General features: G+C 42.2%; 1 protein-coding gene across 2 annotated transcripts in view; it reads left to right on the plus strand.

Moving 5' to 3' along the window:
• The window catches only part of TUSC3 (tumor suppressor candidate 3), a 182,425-nt gene extending 165,640 nt beyond the window's left edge, over positions 1-16,785 (plus strand). For both annotated transcript variants that reach the window (XM_048509275.1, XM_048509276.1), the window contains one exon: positions 16,327-16,785. In XM_048509275.1, coding sequence (XP_048365232.1) covers positions 16,327-16,342 — 16 coding nt within the window. In that variant the 3' untranslated portion in view covers positions 16,343-16,785. The remainder of the gene's footprint in view (positions 1-16,326) is intronic.
• Positions 16,786-19,397: the final 2,612 nt, after the last annotated feature.

The following is a 19,397-nucleotide window of genomic DNA, read 5'->3' on the forward strand; positions in this document are numbered from 1 at the left end:
TGAACAAGTAAATTGTGCCTCTACGCTGAAGAACTTGTTTCGATGATCTCTTCAAAGCATTGTGGAGTTTCACCACCACTTTTTTATGCTTAGTAAGATAATTCTGCAAGCCACAATTGTCAAGAAGTAAGACAAGCTGGGCATGGATGCCACATGTAACTAGGAAACCTGATTCACAGAGAATAAGCTGTAGGGATAGGGGGTAATAGCCATGCCTCTTATTTATCTTTCCCTAATTCCTTTTCCTGCAGTCTCTGAGAGATTGCATTTGGAATCCATAGAAAGAGATTCTGAGGGAGCAGGAGGACTACATGCTACCCTTGTGGCAAAACCCAAGTCAAAGGATGCCCCCCTTAGCTCTCCCTGGGCCTTTCCCTCGTACAACCTGTACTGAGAGGGTGGAGTAACCATCTAGTTCCAGCTGCTCCGTCGTCCATGTCTCCTGAAGTGCTATAATGTCAAAATTCCATCTAAAAAAGGGAAGGTCCATTGAATTTGCCAAACATCTATACCATCCTGCGACGTTCCACGAAAGAATAGATAGTGAATTTGAACATGGGGCCCTTAGTCAATCTGATGTAATTTGGTTCAGAGTTCCCAGGTGGAAAAACCCAAGTCATGGGATGGCAAGAGTATCATAGACACTGAGAGGAAAATTAACAGAGGGAGGGTTGAAGCAAGGGTTCCCACTCCCTTGATTAGAGTTTTCTTAACCTGAACTTGTGAGGGATCGGTGTTGACAATATGATGCAGTCGTATTTCTGGAACCAAGACTTTGAAACGTAAAGGAACTCTGTGATGCAAGGTATTGTTGCATTAGCATTTGTTTTCATTCTTTCATTTGAAACAAAAACTCAACCTCTTTAAATTCTGCATAAAAATCAATAAACAGCATGCAGCATTTTCAAAAGAACTTTTTCTGTGTGTGTTTGGCACTATTGACAAACTCCATATGGGAGGACATGAAAACATAGTTTTGCAACGTATTGTTTTACCCATGGCAGTCATACTGGAAAATAATATTTCTATTATGCTGACCTTCCTGGCTCAGCCATGGAAACGTCAGAGATTGCCTGAATCTTCAGTGTCAAGATTTTTGACTCCTTAATTCAAATCTATGGTAACTCCTTCAATCAATTCCAAAAAGAATTTTGGCCTCAGACCCAGAGTTTTATTTAATTTTTAAAGCTTTTTCCCAGCTACGGGAACAGAATATATTAGGACGGACAAAAGGAAATACTTATTCACTCAATGAGTAATTAAATTGTGGGATTCACTGCCAATGGATACAGCGATGGCGTTAAAAGGGATCAGACAGCTTCATGGAGGATAGGTGGCTGCTAACCTTGGTGACAAAAGCAAACCTGCGGAGCAACTGGTTGGCCACTGTGTGAAAAGGGTGCTAGTCTTAAGGACCACTGTGTTGATCCAGCAGGGTACATCTTATGTCCTAATTTCACACCCACTGGATTTCCAAAAATGTTCTTCATTTGTATACTTAGGGATTTTTCTAATTAGTCATGGAGGAGGGGGAGGCATGATTTCTGAGGCAAACTTGAAGCAAGTAATATACCTCAGGTCAGTAGTACCTCTGAGGCAAAAGATTTTTAAAAAAATATTCTTGGATTTTCCTTACTGCTTTGCAAGTAATTGGAATCGCATAACCTTCAGTCTTCAGTCTTGCTGTATAGGAGAGTCTCTGGTGGAAGGCTGCATAACAGTCTTAGCACCTAAATATATACTAGCTTTCTCATTCAATATTTTATCATTCTTCCGGCCTATTTTTCTGCTCTAATACCATGTCAAATTTTTTGAAAGTTACACACTCGCCCTTGAAGAGTTCTCTTACCTAATTCTCCCGAGATATTAGAACCCTTCAGTAAAGCATTGCTAGATTCATTATGCTTTTCATGAGATCGGTTTGATCTCCTGCAGTAATCTTCAACAACCATACTGAGGTATTGCCTGTTTGTCTCATGTAGGTTAAATATTCACATCTGGATGTGCATGTAACTGTCTAGTTTTAATGAAAAAATATATTGTATTCACCAACCACTACAGAAATACCCTACATTTAAGCAGGCTTGAGGGAAACTAAATCTCTCTTTGCTCTCCTTGGTATAATTAAGGATACAACTTTAATTTAAATAATTATAATTTCTATTTATTAATTTAATAATAGACATTTATTTATTATTTTGCTACTATTCTTTTGCTCTGTATCCTCTTGTAGCCCAAAAGTTAGTTTCAGCGTAAACTTCAGTTTTTTTACTAGGCAACAGCCTATCTGAGACCACAGCATGGCAAGAGGGAAGGCCCTGGGCAATGTCTGAAGGGCAATGCCACCCATTTCAGCTTCTCCTTCCTCCCTCCTTAAAAACAAATGGATAACCAAACAAGGGAAGACCACATATCCTGCTTCCATCTTCCTCTAAGACAGAAACTCAGATAACAGAATTCTCCCATCAGCCTCTGTCAGCATGGCCAATTGGCCATGCTGGCAGAGGCTGATGGGAATTGTAGTTCCTGAACATCTGGAGAGCCGCAGGTTCCCTACCCCTGCTCTAAGAGAACGCCTAAATATATCTCTTGGGGAAAAGATGAAGAGCACCTGAAAGTGCAAGGGAAGGGAGTTCTACAACTGGTGGGTATAATTGTTATCAAGGGCCCCTTCAGATGTCATCTGGTGGGTATAATTGTTATCAAGGGACCCTTCAGATGTCGTGGTAGAAGGTGGCAGTTAAGTTACAGGCAACTTATTTCTTATGGCAACCCTGTAGGGTTTAAAAGGCAGGAGACCAACAGAGGGAGTTTGCTTTTGCCTCCTTTTGTGTGGCAACCTGGGACTTCCTTGGTGGTCTCCCATCCAATACTAACCAGAGCTCATCCTGCTTAGCTTCCAAGATCTAATGAGATATGGCCTAGCTTAGCTAAGTTTGTTATTGGTTTTGTACTGTTCATAAATATTCCATCAGCTGCGTTTGTGAAAGACTAACAACCCAGTCTGGGACCGGGTGTGTGTGCGCGTGCGTGTGTGTGTGTGAAACAACTCCTGTAGGTAGCATAGTCCTACACTGGTGGAAATGCCCTCCCCAGAGCACTTATGCCAGTGCAGTGGCAAAATCGCTGGCAGGCAGTTGTCATGGCCCCTTATCAGTACAGACCCACCAAGCCACATATCTATTAGTCCACGCACAAATTCTATGATGCCAGGAATCAGCTGTTTCCTGGTTTGTAATCCTGGGGGATGGGAATATGACAAAGATCTGTGCTTCTTGTGTTAATACACTGCTGGATCCAAATCACTATATGGCATTATTGACAGACTTTGGGTGTAGTTTTCTATGGTTTCCTGTTGACTTGAGAGGAGGGGATTGTTCTGCTGTGTGACCTCTCCACCCAGCTGCAGTAAGGTTGCAGACTCTCCTATGAAACCTTCCCAGACTCGCCTGTCATTACAAGGATCTGCACTGTGATCTCTCCTTGCCTGCGGCTTCCAGTACTAGTGAAGTGGCAGGCAAAGAGCTCACAGTACACTTATAGTCTGAAGAGATCATAAGACTGCTTTTCTACATGTCGCTGTTTTTCACCCTTTTTTGTATGAGTAAGAAATTCAAGATGATTAAACAGATGTCCAATGGCAACTTAAAGATGGACATGTATTCCAGCATAAGCTTTCATGAGTCAGAACTCCATTCATCAGATGCAAGATGCATCTGTTTAAGTTTTTCTGCAGTAGGCAAGAAGAGCTTCCTCTATGGAACTGTATTCAAGCTGTTACCCTGTTTGAAGAGAAGCAGTGCCCAACCTCATGCTTTAGTCTTCAACATGGGACTTAAAGGTTTTGTCGGATGATGTTGTTGTTGCTGTTTTCACACAGCAACGCAAACTGTAAACGAGTATTAGAGAATCTGTAGAGACACCAAGCCCATCCAGATGACTGAACTATCCTAGGGTGAACTTCAGCCACTTCTGCACAGCACAATTATACCGAGTTACAATCAGTATCTGACAATTCAGGTCTATTTTATTCCAGTTTCTCCCTTCCCATGGCTGCATGTTTCTGTGAAGGAATCGAGTTTGTTTCACATGAGTCTAGGTCTATTGTATTTATACTGCAAGCGTATCTGTGTGCAAACATCCCTGGAGTCCCACATTGAGATTAGCTGTGGTTTTGGGCAGCAGTGGGGGAAAACAAAACCCCTGTTTTCCAGTTCTGGATAGGGCCTGGCGCAGGCCTCAACATGGCAAGCGGCAGCAAAAAAAAATGGGGCACAGCATCACATCACATTCCCACTCATGTTGTCATATTTTTTGTGGAAAACAAGAGCCCTCCCCACCCCCATGATAGGCCCACTAACATTTTGCCCAAAGTGCACATCTACCTAGCTATGCACTCCAAGCAACCAGTACATGTACAGAAAAGAAAAAAGGGACATTTTGGGACCCCACTCCTGATTAACCCAGGCGAAATGGCACCCGGTTGATCCCATGAGCAGAAAACACGCTTGGGGAAATGTTTCAGGAAGGGTAGACTGCAACGGTCGGCAGCTTAGCAGAGTTGAAAACTGACATGACGTCAGGTGGGGAGATCAGGGAGGTAGGCTATGGGGTGGGGAGATCAGGTGGCTGGGTGGGAAAAATAAATTGTTTCTGCTCCCGAGGTATTTGCACAGTAGTGGGTTCACCATGGGATTTTTGAAAAGAATCGCCAATTTGGAGATTTTTGAACATCCCGGGATGAGGAAAATATTGTGGGACGAACCCGCTTTAGGACTGGGAACCATGCAAACTTCTTGGCCAAACCGGGATATTTCCCCTGCTCAACCTGGGATATTTGGACCGTGCAGAAACAACTTTCCTGTGCTAACTGGGTGAGGATTCAAATTTGCATACCCTGCTGCTAGGAAAAAAAGGGCTGCCATATTAGCCCACATATGGCAGCTCTGCTCTGTAATGTATGAAGAGTCAACACCTTCATCTGTTCTCACCCAGAATTGAGGCTCAAGCATCATTTTGGGAGATCAGGTACAAACTTGTAACACTGACCTGCTTTCACAAACGTGCCACAACCCATCCTATCTATACAGTCAAATGAGCTGTGAAAACAAGCTTCTATTTTAATTCTGAAAATACATTCCTGAAATTATGGCCTTTTGTGTCCCAAAATACTCCCCTTTTATTTTATTTTATTTTATTTTACTGTATTGTTACATGTCATCTGATCTGAAGAAGAATCCTACAATGTCTGCTGTCTATTATGTAACATTTTGGTTCATCCGAAGATGTTTGTTTTTATTTTTTTACTCTTAATGGGCCAATTTGTCTGCAAATCTTTTTATAAATAGAGCAGTTCACTTTGAACGCTTCCCTCCGCTCCGCATCATCTTTTTACCATTTCCCTTGCAAGCTCGCACCCAACAGACGAAGCAGTGAGGCGGCTTGATAGCTGCAGATTTTGATGAGTGCCAGGGTGTGGAAGCTATTTTTTTTTCAGTTTCTGTCACAATCACTGGTAGTGTGGGGGAAAATATTTGTAGTACTATAAGCACTTCACTGAAAATCAGCTGCAGTTTCATTTTTGTCAGCTTCATTTAATAAGACAAGTTGAGGGATAATTCTCTTGTTGGAAGTCTTTGATTTGAGAAAAGCTTATGTGCAATGAATTGTGGGGTTGTTAGTTCTTAAAAGAGCATGTCACAGAGGGAAGCAGAAGTTTCTCTACCAAGTTTAACTGCAAAAACATACATTTTCTTTTGTTAGGCCACCAACTAATTCTTCAAAAAGTTGCTTTTTCTGCTGTGTTGCTTCTCATTGGCTCCAGCCAATTTCACAGCACTGGACATCCCATGTTCTTATGTATATAATTTTGCCATAAATATTATCAAGCATAATTAGCCACTGGGAGTTAATGCAACCTGGGCTGACTGAGCCCACAATATCTCTAGACCCTGGTACAGTGTACACATTTTCCACCCATGCTTGAATCTTGCCTGGGTTTCACCTTACTAAGAAATAAGGTGCTTGAATCCTATATTGGAACAATGTACTAGACAGCCTAAATTGCCTAGAAGGATCCTTTACCTAGCAAGGGGAAAGTGATAAGTGGTATATTTGATCCAAATTTGACCATTTTTAAAATTTTCCACTATGATAATAATTCCCCTTGCTAGGTAAAGGATCCTTACTGTCATGAAAAATGAAAAACCATGACCACATTTAGCTGATAATTAATTAATAAAGATTTCCTTTCCTACCTGCATTTCCAGAGAAGCATCAAGAATGCATTCAGACTGCTGGAGCACGGGTGGTAACAAATGACCTGCCATGGAGAATGGAAGCGGTTTTAGAAAGAAATGTTTCTCTTTCTCTCTTTAAGTCCTTGTAGCCTCTTTATGTTTGCAGGCACCTTCTGATTCTCGATGGGTTTTGTTAGTTACTTTTCATTCATATATAGTGTGCCTGCATTCCAGAATGTCCTCCTAATAATCAGTTCTTTCTCTCTTAAGCCAGCCCTATTTCATCCAAATGCTTTAGCAGTCTGAATGCCATAGAATTCTTAATTGAAGCCTAACTCTAAATAAATGTCCTATTTACTGAAAAGGAGGACCAAGTCTCTTTCCATCTGTGTTGTCATGAAAAAGAGGCTTCATTTTGCATACATGTATGTTCAATATGGGGTGGGCTTTAAAACCAATTTTTAGAGGCCCCCACGGTTTACAAAAATATAAAACACATTGTGAGGATTTTCTCAAGCTTTAGAGTGTAGAAGCACCACAGTTCCAATAGTGTTAAACCACCAGAGCAAGTATCATATATCCACACACAGCAGGATCCGATTGTAATTATAAAGGTGTTAACCACCTTTATTACAACTTAGCTTGTATGTTTTGAACATCAGTTAAACGTTCTCTAATTTTCGCTGCTAAAAACATGAATATCGCTACTTTAAATGTAACCTCGGCCTTTTAGCTAAGATCAAGTGTAAAATTTTTAGAGGCATCACCTTAAATTCAGGGTAAATAGTCACAGGCTTTTAAAAATGTGATATGCAGAGTATTTATCAATAAATGTAGTACCCTTCATTTGCATGAAGTATAAAGAATCCTTCATACAAGATAAACAGCTGTCCTAAGTGCAGTTATACTGTTCTAAGTCCAACAATGTGAATGGATGTGGTGGTATTGGTGAAAAATGCTGTCAATTTACAGGTGACATATACCAACCCCATAGGATTTTCAAGGAAGGAAACATTCAGCAGTAGTTTGGCATTGCCTACATCTGTGTAGTGACCCTGGAGTTCCTTGGTGCTCTCCTATCCAAAATAATAACCATGGTTGACCCTGCTTAGCTTCCAAGATCTGACAAGGTTGGGCTAGCTTGGCTATCTAGGTCAGGGCAAATGAATTTAGAAGTTTGTCCATCTGTACAGAAAGCAAGCATGGTAAAGAGCAGCAGACTCAAATATGGAGAACTAGGTTCAATTCCCTGCTCCTCCACATGAAACCTTGGGCCAGTCATAGTTCTCTCAGAACTCTCTCAGACACATGGATTGAGGCAATGGCAAACCACCTCTTAGCCTCTTGCCATGAAAACCCTATTGGGTGGCCATAAGTCAGCTGTGACTTGACAGCACTTTCCACCACCAATTCTGTGTAGTATGGCACTGGAAATGTCTTCTTTCTTGTAAGCCACAAGGAATTATGTTTGTAGACAATCCTGTATGGGTTACTCAGCATCCAAAACAACCAGTTCCACTTCTTTAAGGAAAAAGGGCTGTTGTACTTATGGGAATCGCCACCAGTCCTATTAGTGATTATCATATATTACTTTAGACCATGTGTAGAGAAAGAGATAACCTCTCTCCTCTCTGCGTGGGTTAGGACTCTGAGAATATTCACAACTCGGAGACAAAATAAAACCTTTTAAAATACCTTTTTGAAGGTTTTATTAACTACACTAGTCCTTTTAAAAAATACTGGCAAGCAATCAGTCCATGAAGGGCCAGCAATTAAAACCAAGAGATACATCCTTAAGCAAGCAATAAATCTTATACAAACTCTATGCACAAAAAAGACAGGATTACAACACTCCTGCTACAAGCGGAACCAACTGGTTAGCTGAATTCACCATGAAGAGGCAGTTATAGAAAAACCAAAACCTAATCAGGAGTAGCACCAATTAACCCAAACAGGTAGTATGACTCATCATTCCTGTTAGAGAAACTTCATTCAGCTGGTTCACAACCTCAATCAACTGTTGCTCAGTAGTAAGTGGAAAGCATTGGGGAAAAGCCAAAACAAGCCATTATTTTGAGGGCTGCTATGCCAAAACTCTCCCCCCCCCCCCCCGCCTAGCTTTGGCTAAGCTAATAATGGCAATTCCTCTACACCAGGGGTCTTCAAACTATGGCCTTCCAGATGTTCATAGACTACAATTCCCATGAGCCCTTCCACTTGGCCATGCTGGCAGGGGCTGATGGGAATTGTAGTCCATGAACATCTGGAGGGCCATAGTTTGAAGACCCCTGCTCTATACCATGTGTCCACATAGAAAAGTTTTTAAAAACTGGGGGGGGGGGGGTGCAAAAAAATAATCAGTAATAAAAAAGGTGAATTGCTGTTTACTGAAACAACATTGCTATGTTAAAGTATTTTGCTTTGCAGCAGAAAACTGCAAAATTTTGCAATCTGATTCTTTTTCACTTGCGCTCTGGAACTACTAGACCATCGAGTGTGGGAGACTCATTGGCGAAGCCATAAAAATCAATCTGCATCTCTCTCCCTGCGTTCAGTTGAGCATTGTGAGAGAAGATGGAGAAAAAAGAGCCATGTCAAACACTGACAAATAGCAAAGGGGAACAAATCTCCTGAGCTGCATTAGAAATATAAAAAATTTATATCCAGAAACTCATTTCAGATTTGTAATGTTTATATAATGAAAATAAAACTCAGACATGAACTATTGAATGATTACTTGAGAAATATCAGGTCAGGCAACCCAAACAAAAGGGGGTAGGGAGGGGCAGTTGCCCTGAAGTTGTAAAACCGGGTCTTTTCATGCAGGAAACTGAGCATATGGTCAGTTGGGGATCTGCTACCAACTGAAAGGTAACATTTAAATACAAAATTAGCCTGGAAATATGATTATGCTGACATCAGAGTTCTCCTGGAGAAGCTTCCAACATTGACTCACTTCCATAGTTCTGAGGAGATCCAAAATGTCCAGATTCTCAGTTTCAGGGCTACTTCAATGGTGTCTTCCGCACAGAGATGGAAGGTTGTGGTTCCTGGTTGCTGGTGCTGTTACCCTAAGCAGGCAATCTCCACCTATGTTTGGGGGAAAGCTGGGGACCGAGAGCTAGGTGTGTTACTGGGATCAATAATATGTATACCAGAATAGTCCTGGGTGAAAAATTCTCAAAACAGGAGGCAGTTGTACAGTTTTGCTAAATTAAAGAATTAAGTAATAAAAACAAATAATGTATCTCAACAACAAGCATACATATGTAAAGCTATAACACCTGACTAAAAGAACAGGGAGGAAGTTGGACTGGTTTCAGGGATGGGTGACAGTTGCCAGTCTTGAAGGGACAACCTGGGGAAGCTGTGCTGAAGAAGAAAATAACAGGTAGTTTCCAGGAGTAAAAGGAAGAGCTGCAATTGGAGGTGTTTGTACAGATCCAATACACACACACACACACACACACACACAAGGAATGGCCAAAGGACCAATGCTTATACCCAAAATGTGTCCAGATGTGGTTATGAGGTAAGTCAACAGGAAAACCAGAAACAAAAGATTGATTGCTTTTCTGGGATTCCAATAATAAAACAGGAGAAACTTGATGAGTTGTAAGGCCCAAGAAAATATCTGTGTTATCCTCTTGAATACTGAATGATTGCTGAGATAGGTGCAGGTAAGAAAAACAATGGTCTGCGTGGGGGATTGATTAAATCACCTTAGAGTGATGGGCGGCCGCTGTGATGCTGGAATCCACCCCCAATGGTGTTTCAATGGTGTTTAGGGAGCCCAGATTCTCCTTTTAAATCCACCTTAAAGGGAGAATTTGGAGTCCCCAGTTAAAACAACATTGAAAGTGATGCTTTTTTGTGTTGGATTATCTCCCACCCTGAAACAGCATCATTTTCAGTGTTTAAACTGGGGACCTCACATTCTCCCTTTAAATGCAGAAGGGGGTGGATTTAAAAGGAGAATCTGGAGAAATTTGGGGGGGTGCCTGCTGTCAGGTGTGCAATTGTTAAACTAGCAGCACCAAACTTTCAGGGTATCTTTAGGAGACTCTCCTGATAATACCACCCAGATTTGGTTAAGTTTGGTTCAAGGGGTCCAAAGTTATGGACCCTCAAAGGTGTAGCCCCCATCTCCTATTAGCTCCCATTGGAAACATTAAGGGATGGGGCACCCCCTTTGGGAGTCCATAACTTTGAACCAAACCTCACCCAACCTGGGTGGTATCATCAGGAAAGTATCCCGAAAAATCCCTGAAATTTTAGTGCTGCTAGCTAGCCTAGAAACTGTGCCCCCTGCAGGCCAAAAACTGAAAAAACACTAAAAAATACAAAAAACCCCACCAATACACTTGAATTTTTGCACTCACCCTCCCTCCCCTCAGGCACACGCCCGATGCAATGCACACTCCCTGGTCCCCTGGTAGCTACGCCTCCATTCAGTCATCAGCGTCTTTCTTCCCAGGATTACATATAAGATGGATCCCAAAATCCTCTGAGAGGCATCCATTTTGTGGCTTGCTCTTATACCATTCTTTGGCTCCCATGCCTTCATGGCATCCCTTAGTGGGAAGAGGGATGCAATTGCTTATGGTGCAGCTGCAGATTCAGCACTACAGCAATGGGGCTTCTACATGATAGGTTCCCTCAATTTCTCTACCCCAATCCTTCACAAGGGAACAAACTAGAGGCTCACTTTAAAAAAAACCCTGCTACATCCTATCATTATGACAATATATCACTTATAATTGTATTCCAGTGCTGATTTATAAAATAAAATAACAGAAGCCTCCTGGTGGCATGGGAGGAAGTGACTCTGCAGGGACAGCATCAGGGCAAATGGCTGCCATATGAGCCAGAAAATCCAAATTTTCCTACAAATGCAATTTCACTGCAACCTTTCCCAAAACTCTGAAGTAAAGCAGGTTTGAAAAAAAGATTGGAAAAAAAACAGGAAATCCCTAATATATGTGTGACCGTACCGCTATGCTATCTCACCAGTGTGTTATTTTTCTGCCAGTCTTTCTGCTAAGTGTGGTGTGGCCACCACTTGGCCCTTGCCCCTTGTTCGCTCCTTCAACCCCTTGCAACTAAGCCATGTGCACAAATGATTATACCCATTAAAGCAGCAGTTAAATTTAACTACAGAATTGCATCAGAATTACTTTTAGTGTAAGTGCCTGATAAATTAGTCCAAGGCTTTGTTTAACTGAAGTCTGCTAAAATGCTGAACAATGCCTACCTGATAACTTCCATTAAGCAAAGCTTGCGGCTAATTTACCGTACTTCCCATCACATGATTAAATTAAAGAAGGGAGAAAGGCTTGGAATTTTTTTTTTTTGAACAAATTGTGTATTTCCTTGGGCCACTTTGTTTGCACAGGTTTATAGATGTGCAAATTACCTTGAATGGTCTTATGTGTTTCACTGGAGGTGAACAGTCAGCTTTCTATAGCCACTATAAAATGCATCTCCATATGTAGGCTGAAATTAAGCATTATTTTATACTGCTGTACAGGAAATACATGTTCAGGTAAAGTAAATTTGAGCACGTAGAAGGAACTGCAAACTGCAGATTTTGAAGTGAATTGTAGAAATGTCCAAAGAAGATCAGAGTGGAATATGAGGTACCTAACCAAACCTTAAAATCCATTTAGCCTTTTCTGTTCCCTAGTGAATCTCTGTATATAGCAAGTTTCCTGTTGCAGAGAACTCTCTTCAAATACCTTGTGGGTATAGATTACAGTCCTGTAGCATTTCCATGGAAGTAGGTAATGGATCATTACTTCCGAGGAAACAATTTAATTTGTAATTCACCTTTCTCACAGAGACTCAAGTTGCATCACTCATAGTGAGTCAGTAAATTCAACAAAATGGGACATTCACAACCCAGTCCACAGAGTTGAGGCAGCTATGGATACTCCTACTACCTCACCGCTGCATCACCTCCAGAGTGCTTCAAAGCAGAGGGGAGAGGCAGCCAAAAAGGTGGGGGAAAGGCTGCTTGGAAAGCCCTCCATAAGGTTTAATGGAATTACACCACCCTTAGGTGGCATAAGTCTGAAGCCCTGGCCACAGTGTTTCCTACTCAAAAGCCCAGTGCAAGCTGACTAAACTCAGCTTCATCCCTGGGAACTCCATGGCCTATCTTCCCCTGAGCCGACGTCTACTCTGACGGCAGCATTGCTGCATACTGATGCCCACTTCAGGGTTTCACCATCATGGAGCTGGGGCTGCCCAGATGCCCATGTATTTGTCCTCTGCACCAGCAGGGGTGCCACTTAAGCCCACTGAGGGGACAAACTACCTGGTGCACTGGTCCCATAGCCCATTTGCCCTTTCCCCCCATCAGGGTTAGGCTACCCATAACCAATGCTTTGGAATTTTAGGAGTCTGGAACCATCAGAAAGGTCTGAAGCATAGCATAAGTATTAACATGACACATTAGGCTGTGCAAAAATTACCTAATGGGATCCTAGCACAATAGGTTATACGTAGTAGTATAGATTACAATCCCAGTCCAGTTTGTGAATCGTTTTGTACAGTGCAACCATATTACATGTGCAGAAAAGCTCTCTGGAATAGTTCAGTTTTGCATTGTTTGTGGAAGGCCAGGAGAATTAGGACTTTTCTAATCTCAGTCAAATTAGGTACAGTTTCTTGGCCAATGCTTTTCTAGATAACTCCAATGATTTTCAGATCCTCCAGTTCTCTGGTAAACTAGATGGCTAGGTTTTATCATAGAGGGCGGAAAGGTCAGCAAGGAGCAACCTTGTTAATAGCTTCAAGGAGTGCCAAGTTTCACAGAGCACATGTTTGGACTCCTAACATCCCCCCAGATTGTTCTGGAATCCAGAAGGATTCATTAGTATTTGTGAGCAGACCATTTTAATTGGCCCGCCTCTCATGCAGGGTGTTGGGACCACATTCATCTTGGCTTAAAGTAGGTAGTGGTCAGACCATAATTCAGACCAACCGTGAAACTAAATTGTCCCTCAAAAGCTCAGTGGAAATGATTAAATCCAGACTGTGACTCTTTTATATGCTGGGTCAGTTACAATTAGCGGGAGACCCAGTGTAATCAAAGAAGCTATAAATCCTGGGCTGTTGTCATAAATGTTGTCATAAATTTACTGTTGTCATAAATGTTGATGTCCCCCAGAATGATCAGTTTAGGAGTCTCCAGCACTTAATCTGACCATACTTCTGTCAATTCATAAAGAGTTCCCACTGGGGAAATAGGTGGCCAGTAGATGAGCATAATGCCTCATCTGTCCTTAGACCTTAATTTGATGAGCATACACTCACTGCCCTAGGCGGCCGGCAGTTTGCAGCAGCAGCAGGGTGGGGAGAAAAAGGAAGAAGAGGATGGGTAGAAGAGCAGCAAAGCAACCCACCTACTGCAAAGAAGGCCGCCCCAAGCTGGCGAGGGGCCAGCAGCCAAGGGACTGTGGCCCGGCTGGCTTCTGCAAAGGCTCCTGCAGCCCGCTGGGGGAGCCGTGGCTTTGAGAACTCCCTGGAGCACCAGAGAGGAGATAAGCTTCCAGTCCAACTGCCCTGCAGGGACTCCCTCAGAGATTTAGAGCTGCTCCTCCTTCCTTTGCTCCCGCCACAGTTTGCAAGAAGAGGATGTGCAGGCTGGCCAGTGGGCGAGCAGTGGACAAGGGGCAGAAGCAAGTGGGGGGCAGGCAGACAAAAGTGGTGGCCTCTAGGGGGAAGGAGGAGGGGTGTGGAGGAAATTTTCCGACCCCCACGTGACCAAATGGTGTCCGCCTGGGGAGATATGACCCCATATTTCCTCGTGTATAATGCAGATAATGATTTTTCACAACTGCTACTAATAAACCTCCCAAATGCCCAACAATCAATATTCTAGGGTCCACAAAAAGCCATATAGCAGTACAGGAGCACAGCCATGATGAGACGAGGTTTCAGATGTATAATAGGAACGATGATATGCCTAATAAATATTGTATTGTATTATAACAGGAATGATTCTATATCAGCACAGCTCCTGGCTTCCAGATACGTAACTGATGTAGCTTAATCTCTGCCCACTGCATGGGGAGGATCCTCTTCCGCTTGTTGCATGTAGTGCCTGGATCCTGACTCTGCGCCCCAGGCAAAGAGCCCCAGGCAAAGAGCCTTTGTGATCTCGTCCTTGTGCTGCTATGAAAATGCTGGGCTTGTGAAAGAAAGGAAAGAGAGTGGAGTAACAGTGTCCACAGCATCCCCCTAGCCTGATCAAAGACAACAAAACCTCTCAGATGCAAGCCATCTCCCCATTAGGCTCAACTAGTACGAATTCTGCTGAGAAACTTCAAGGGTTTTGGGTTATTTATTGTAGGGTCTAATTCTGTGTAGTTAGGAAAACCTGCTCTTTGATATTCAGATTAATAATGCAAAGGGAGAGGAAGTCACAACTGTCACAGAATAGCTAATTGGCATATGAAATGCAATACTGAGAACTGCATTTTGTTTCTTGCTGGACCTCCAGGTTAGTGATATGCTAGAAAGCCATCGCACATAATTGATAGAATGCTCCTGACACTTTCACCTTTATGTAGCAAGATTTCTTTCTCTCTTGCTTTGAGCGGTGACTTGCGGTTTTAACTGGATACCATTCTTTTTTTCTCCTGGATCTCAGTTTCTGTTGCCTTCCATTTTATTGTCCTACATTCAGACTTTTTGTCCTTTTTATATCTTACTTTAGGGATCCAGTATTACTAAAAATTTCATCTTTTACTGCATATTTTATTTGGTTTCATGGGTAATTATTAATGAAGCTGACAAAGATCAAATTGGCAAGATTTGTGAACTCTTGTGGACTCAGATACCTCTCAGTCAGTGCCTAACTCAAACTGAGTTTTTCTTCTACCACACCATTGCTAAAGAGCTTGCCTTCTAGCTCCTTTACTTCCAGAGGAATAAACCTTTCTTTTCTTTTCTTTTTTGCAAGGGGTAGTAGCCAGCAATAGGAAAAGATTCTCCTCACAACTGCACTGCAGTCTCTCCTCACAATTGCATGGTTTGCACAAGTGCACGGTTTCCCTTGCTGTTGTCCCTTTTTGGGAACAGTGGGAATTGGAGTTTTCTAAATTGCATTAGGAGGCCAAGAAAATTAAAATTCCCATCTTCCCAGCAGGTGTTTAAAGCCAAAGAGGATGGCAATTGCATCCTTTAAAAAAAGGACTGTCCAGTGGTTTTCACAGAGCCTTCACAGAGATAAACACTTGTTGCTCGGAAGGTGGGGAGCGATCAGTGGAGTTCATAGGGCGTTTCCCCACTCACAGGGATGCCCCCTATGCCGCGTGCTGCTGTCAGCGCACGGCATTCCTGGTGCGCACCCGGGCGTCCCCACTACCCCGCGCTCTGCGCAGGGTCATCAAAAGGCGCCGTTTTCTCCAGCGCCAGGGATGCCGCGCACTGAGGGGGTGCGACAGCGGCAGCGGCAGGGCGGCTGCGCTGTCACCGCCCCTGTCATGGGGAGTGCAGGGTGACCCCGCACTACTTGAGGAGAGTAGCGCGGGGCTTAAGGTAAGTGGGGAAAGGCCCATACTCTTTCCTGACAGGGTTATGTATATGTTAAGGGTTTCCTTACCCCCAGTGGGGTGGGAGAGTCTCTTACCTCTGCTTTTGTTACCTTCTAACTGGCAACAGAAGATAAAAATACAATGCTAGCTGCAGAGCCCCATTACTTTTGGGTTTTTTTTTAAATGGATAACTCTGGGAATCACTGGAAAATCTGTGATAAAACCATGGAGTGTCTAGTGATTCCTAAAGCTACTTGTGTGCACCCCATATCCTCATGCACAGCCCTTCCAACAGTCACCAGATAGTGCCTTGCCAATCCTAGTGTGCGTGTGTATGTGTTTATGGGGAGGAGCGAGTATTCCTTTTAGGTGCTCAAAAGCACTCAACAGGGAGCTTTTCAACAAAAAAAAATATTGTTTCAGGTTAAGCCCATCACTAGTTATTACAAAGAATAAGTTACATACCTTAATCTTTCAAAACAGGAGTGAAGCAAACACTACATGTGCACAGTTTTTAATCCTATTTTTTTCTATCTTTCCAGCTTCTTAATTAAGTGAACTCGCATAAGGGTAATGTTTACTATGAAGATAAGCAGCTCCTGATAGTATCTGCTTAGCAACATTACATTTCTTCAAGAGTCTGTGGTTGGTTCATCTGTTTCCTGTGATAAATTACAGCGTTCATGTAGAGAAGAAAATTTTGTGTGTTTTTTTACCTGATGTACCAAATGCTTCATCTAATTTATAATGCATAGCAAATATTGGATAGCTAAATGGAGGATGTGATAAACTGCATGAGGGTGGGAATATGCTTGGTGGCCTTGAATTTTAAATAAAACTCTCTTTAGAGGGAAACTTTTATTGTTGAGTATTGCAGTTGTATAGACTTCAGTTGACAAAAAGTCAAACCCACTGAGATTTTGGAAACAATGGCATAAAGATATGAGATTTATTACTACCATTCAGCTTTGCTTAATAAAGAAAACAAAAACTGCTTAAGAGTTGGAGGCTCCATAGTCATTTATTAGCATGTATTGTGCAGAATCTTGACACTGAAATCTTGGCACATGACAGTCTCATAGTCCATATTCCACATATGTTGGAAAGGCAGCAAAATACGAGAGAGATTCAGCATGCTAGGTTAAGACAGGAGGAAGAACATTGTAAAGTACAAAGGAGAAATACTGGATACGGCTAAGTTGAAGGGGAAAAGGATATCTATTTGCATTCTACCAAGACACAAAAATGTAAAAATATATGTTAGCCAACAACATTCACCAGAGAGCCAGCATAGTGCAGTGGTTAAGAGTGGCCAACTCTAATCTTGAGATCTGAGTTTGATTCCCCACTCCTCCACATGAAGCCTGCAGGATGACCGTGGGTCAATCACAGTTCTCTCAGAACTCTCTCAGCTCACACAGAGGCAGGCAATGGCAAACCATCTTGAAAACCCTGTGAGGTCACCGTATGTCAGCTGTGACTTAACAGCATACACACACACAATGACATTCATTGTCTTTGATCATGAGAACAGATTTATTAATAAATAAATAAATTCCCTTAAAATCCTGGCTTAGTTGAAAAAATCTTAGAGAACAAGGGCCAAGAATGATATATGATTTGGAAGATTTGATTCAATCTGAAAAGATTTATCTCAAAATTAAGTGTTTGGGTTGTCTGTTGCAGGGACATCTGGTTCAGAGTAGCAGTGATGATGAGAGGGGTTAGTTCACCCCCCCCCACGCCCTTTTCTCAACAGAATTGTTCTCTTCACACTAGCATGGAGCTACTGGTTGTGGGGAGGGGAGTAAGAAAAAGATACCTGTAGGATAGTTACTCACAGGGACAATTTTAGGTATAATTGGGATGCTCTGTGTTAGTGATCTATATTTCCTCTTCCTTTGAAGTGTTTGGTGTCAACTCCTTAGCGTTGGCCAAGGCTTGGGATGAACAAGTCTATTCAGGGGCAGGAATACCTCCCTAAACTTGTTACAAAATAGACAAGGGGCTGAGAAAAGCCCAAGCCAGCAACAGAGATACAGTCGTTGTAAACCCCACCATGTGCCTTCTCTGTTCATTTTTCTCCTTATTGGATGGGACTTATCTTTCTAACATACAGCTCATTTTTGACACTTCTAGAAAGTCTGCTGAGCTATATTTGTGTGTGGGTGTGATCAGCCTATGCAATTTGATGACACGTTTTCAAAGCAAAATATTATATTTTATGCTTTGCTGTTGATTTGTTTTTCAAGGAAGATGACAAAAGATACCTTCTGTTTGAATTTTAATCACAAGATGGCAGCCCCAAGTCACCTTGTAAGCAAAAGACTTTCCAAAATCCATCCCATGGATGGCAAACATTAAGAGGGAACTTGCATGGTCTTTGGCCACAGAAAGGAAAATTCCTAGGGAACAAAAGCAGCAGTATTCACTGCAAAAAATGTGCTGTTTCTATCATAGGTATCTGTACACCCCCTTCCATATTTTGACATAAAAGCAAGAGCATATAATGTCACTTCATCCTCAGAGACTTCATTCACATTCAGTGTGTTTTTATACAGGCAACCTTTTATATTCAGGGCTTTTGAGTTATCTAGAGCCAACCATACAAAAAGCCCCAAAAGAATCAATTGAAAAGGCTAATGTGGAATAACAAGAGAGGCAAACAGCTGGAGAGGCCAGTGGTTTTTGTTGTCGGAAGCCTGCTGGCATTCATAAGCAGTGCAAACGGAAAGGACTGGAATTTTCACGCCCATCCTTATTGAGAACTGATCACCATTCAGACTGGCGGCTACCTTGTATGTACCGGGCAGATAGCTGCTAAGGGACAGGACCAAAAATCAGTATGCCGTGGTCACAGAAAGAAGGAACATGGATTTCATTATGAATGATATGCCTTTGCCAGAAAGAACAATTGGTTTCCAGGGCCAGGCTAAAGGATTTGTAGGGCAGGAATGGCTTGTGCTAAAGCAGACTGGAGGTCTCCACAATATTTATTTTTTAGATTTCAGTCTTTCATTCCCCTCGAAGGCTTGGAGAACATAACAACATCACAAATAAGGAATACAACTTTACAAATAAGGAATACAACACTTGAATATAGGATGAATTATAAATACACAATTAAAACGGCTCTTCCTCAAGCGCTCCACTGCTTTCCAGCACCAACACTCCATCTCTCCCATTTTACCTTGAAGTGTATTCCCATACAGTCTCCTTTTGGTCTCAGAAAGTAGAAATCCAAACAAGAATGAGGCAAGTTGCCCTGGATTCCCAAAGAGACCCTGGCATTTTATTTATGCATTTGTTTGTTTAGTATGTTTTAATCCTGCCTGTCCTCTAAGGAATGCAAAGTGCGTTTTTCTCCCCTCCACCGTTTTCTGCTCACAACATTTTTTTGTGTGTTAAGGAAGGCTAAGGAAAAGTGACTTTCTTAAAGTCACCCAGAAAGCCTGAGGGCAGAGATGGTACTTATATTTATTTATATTTTTATTTATATTTCAAACTTATAGGCCGCCTTTTCCCCAAGGGGCTCGAGGCGGCTTCCAACATGGCTGTTCTCAGACAGCAGCTCCAACAATATAAGTCAACACATTTAAAATCCAGCAGCAAT

Source organism: Sphaerodactylus townsendi, linkage group LG10 (assembly GCF_021028975.2).
Source record: "Sphaerodactylus townsendi isolate TG3544 linkage group LG10, MPM_Stown_v2.3, whole genome shotgun sequence".
In the NCBI taxonomy this organism is placed as follows: domain Eukaryota; kingdom Metazoa; phylum Chordata; class Lepidosauria; order Squamata; family Sphaerodactylidae; genus Sphaerodactylus; species Sphaerodactylus townsendi.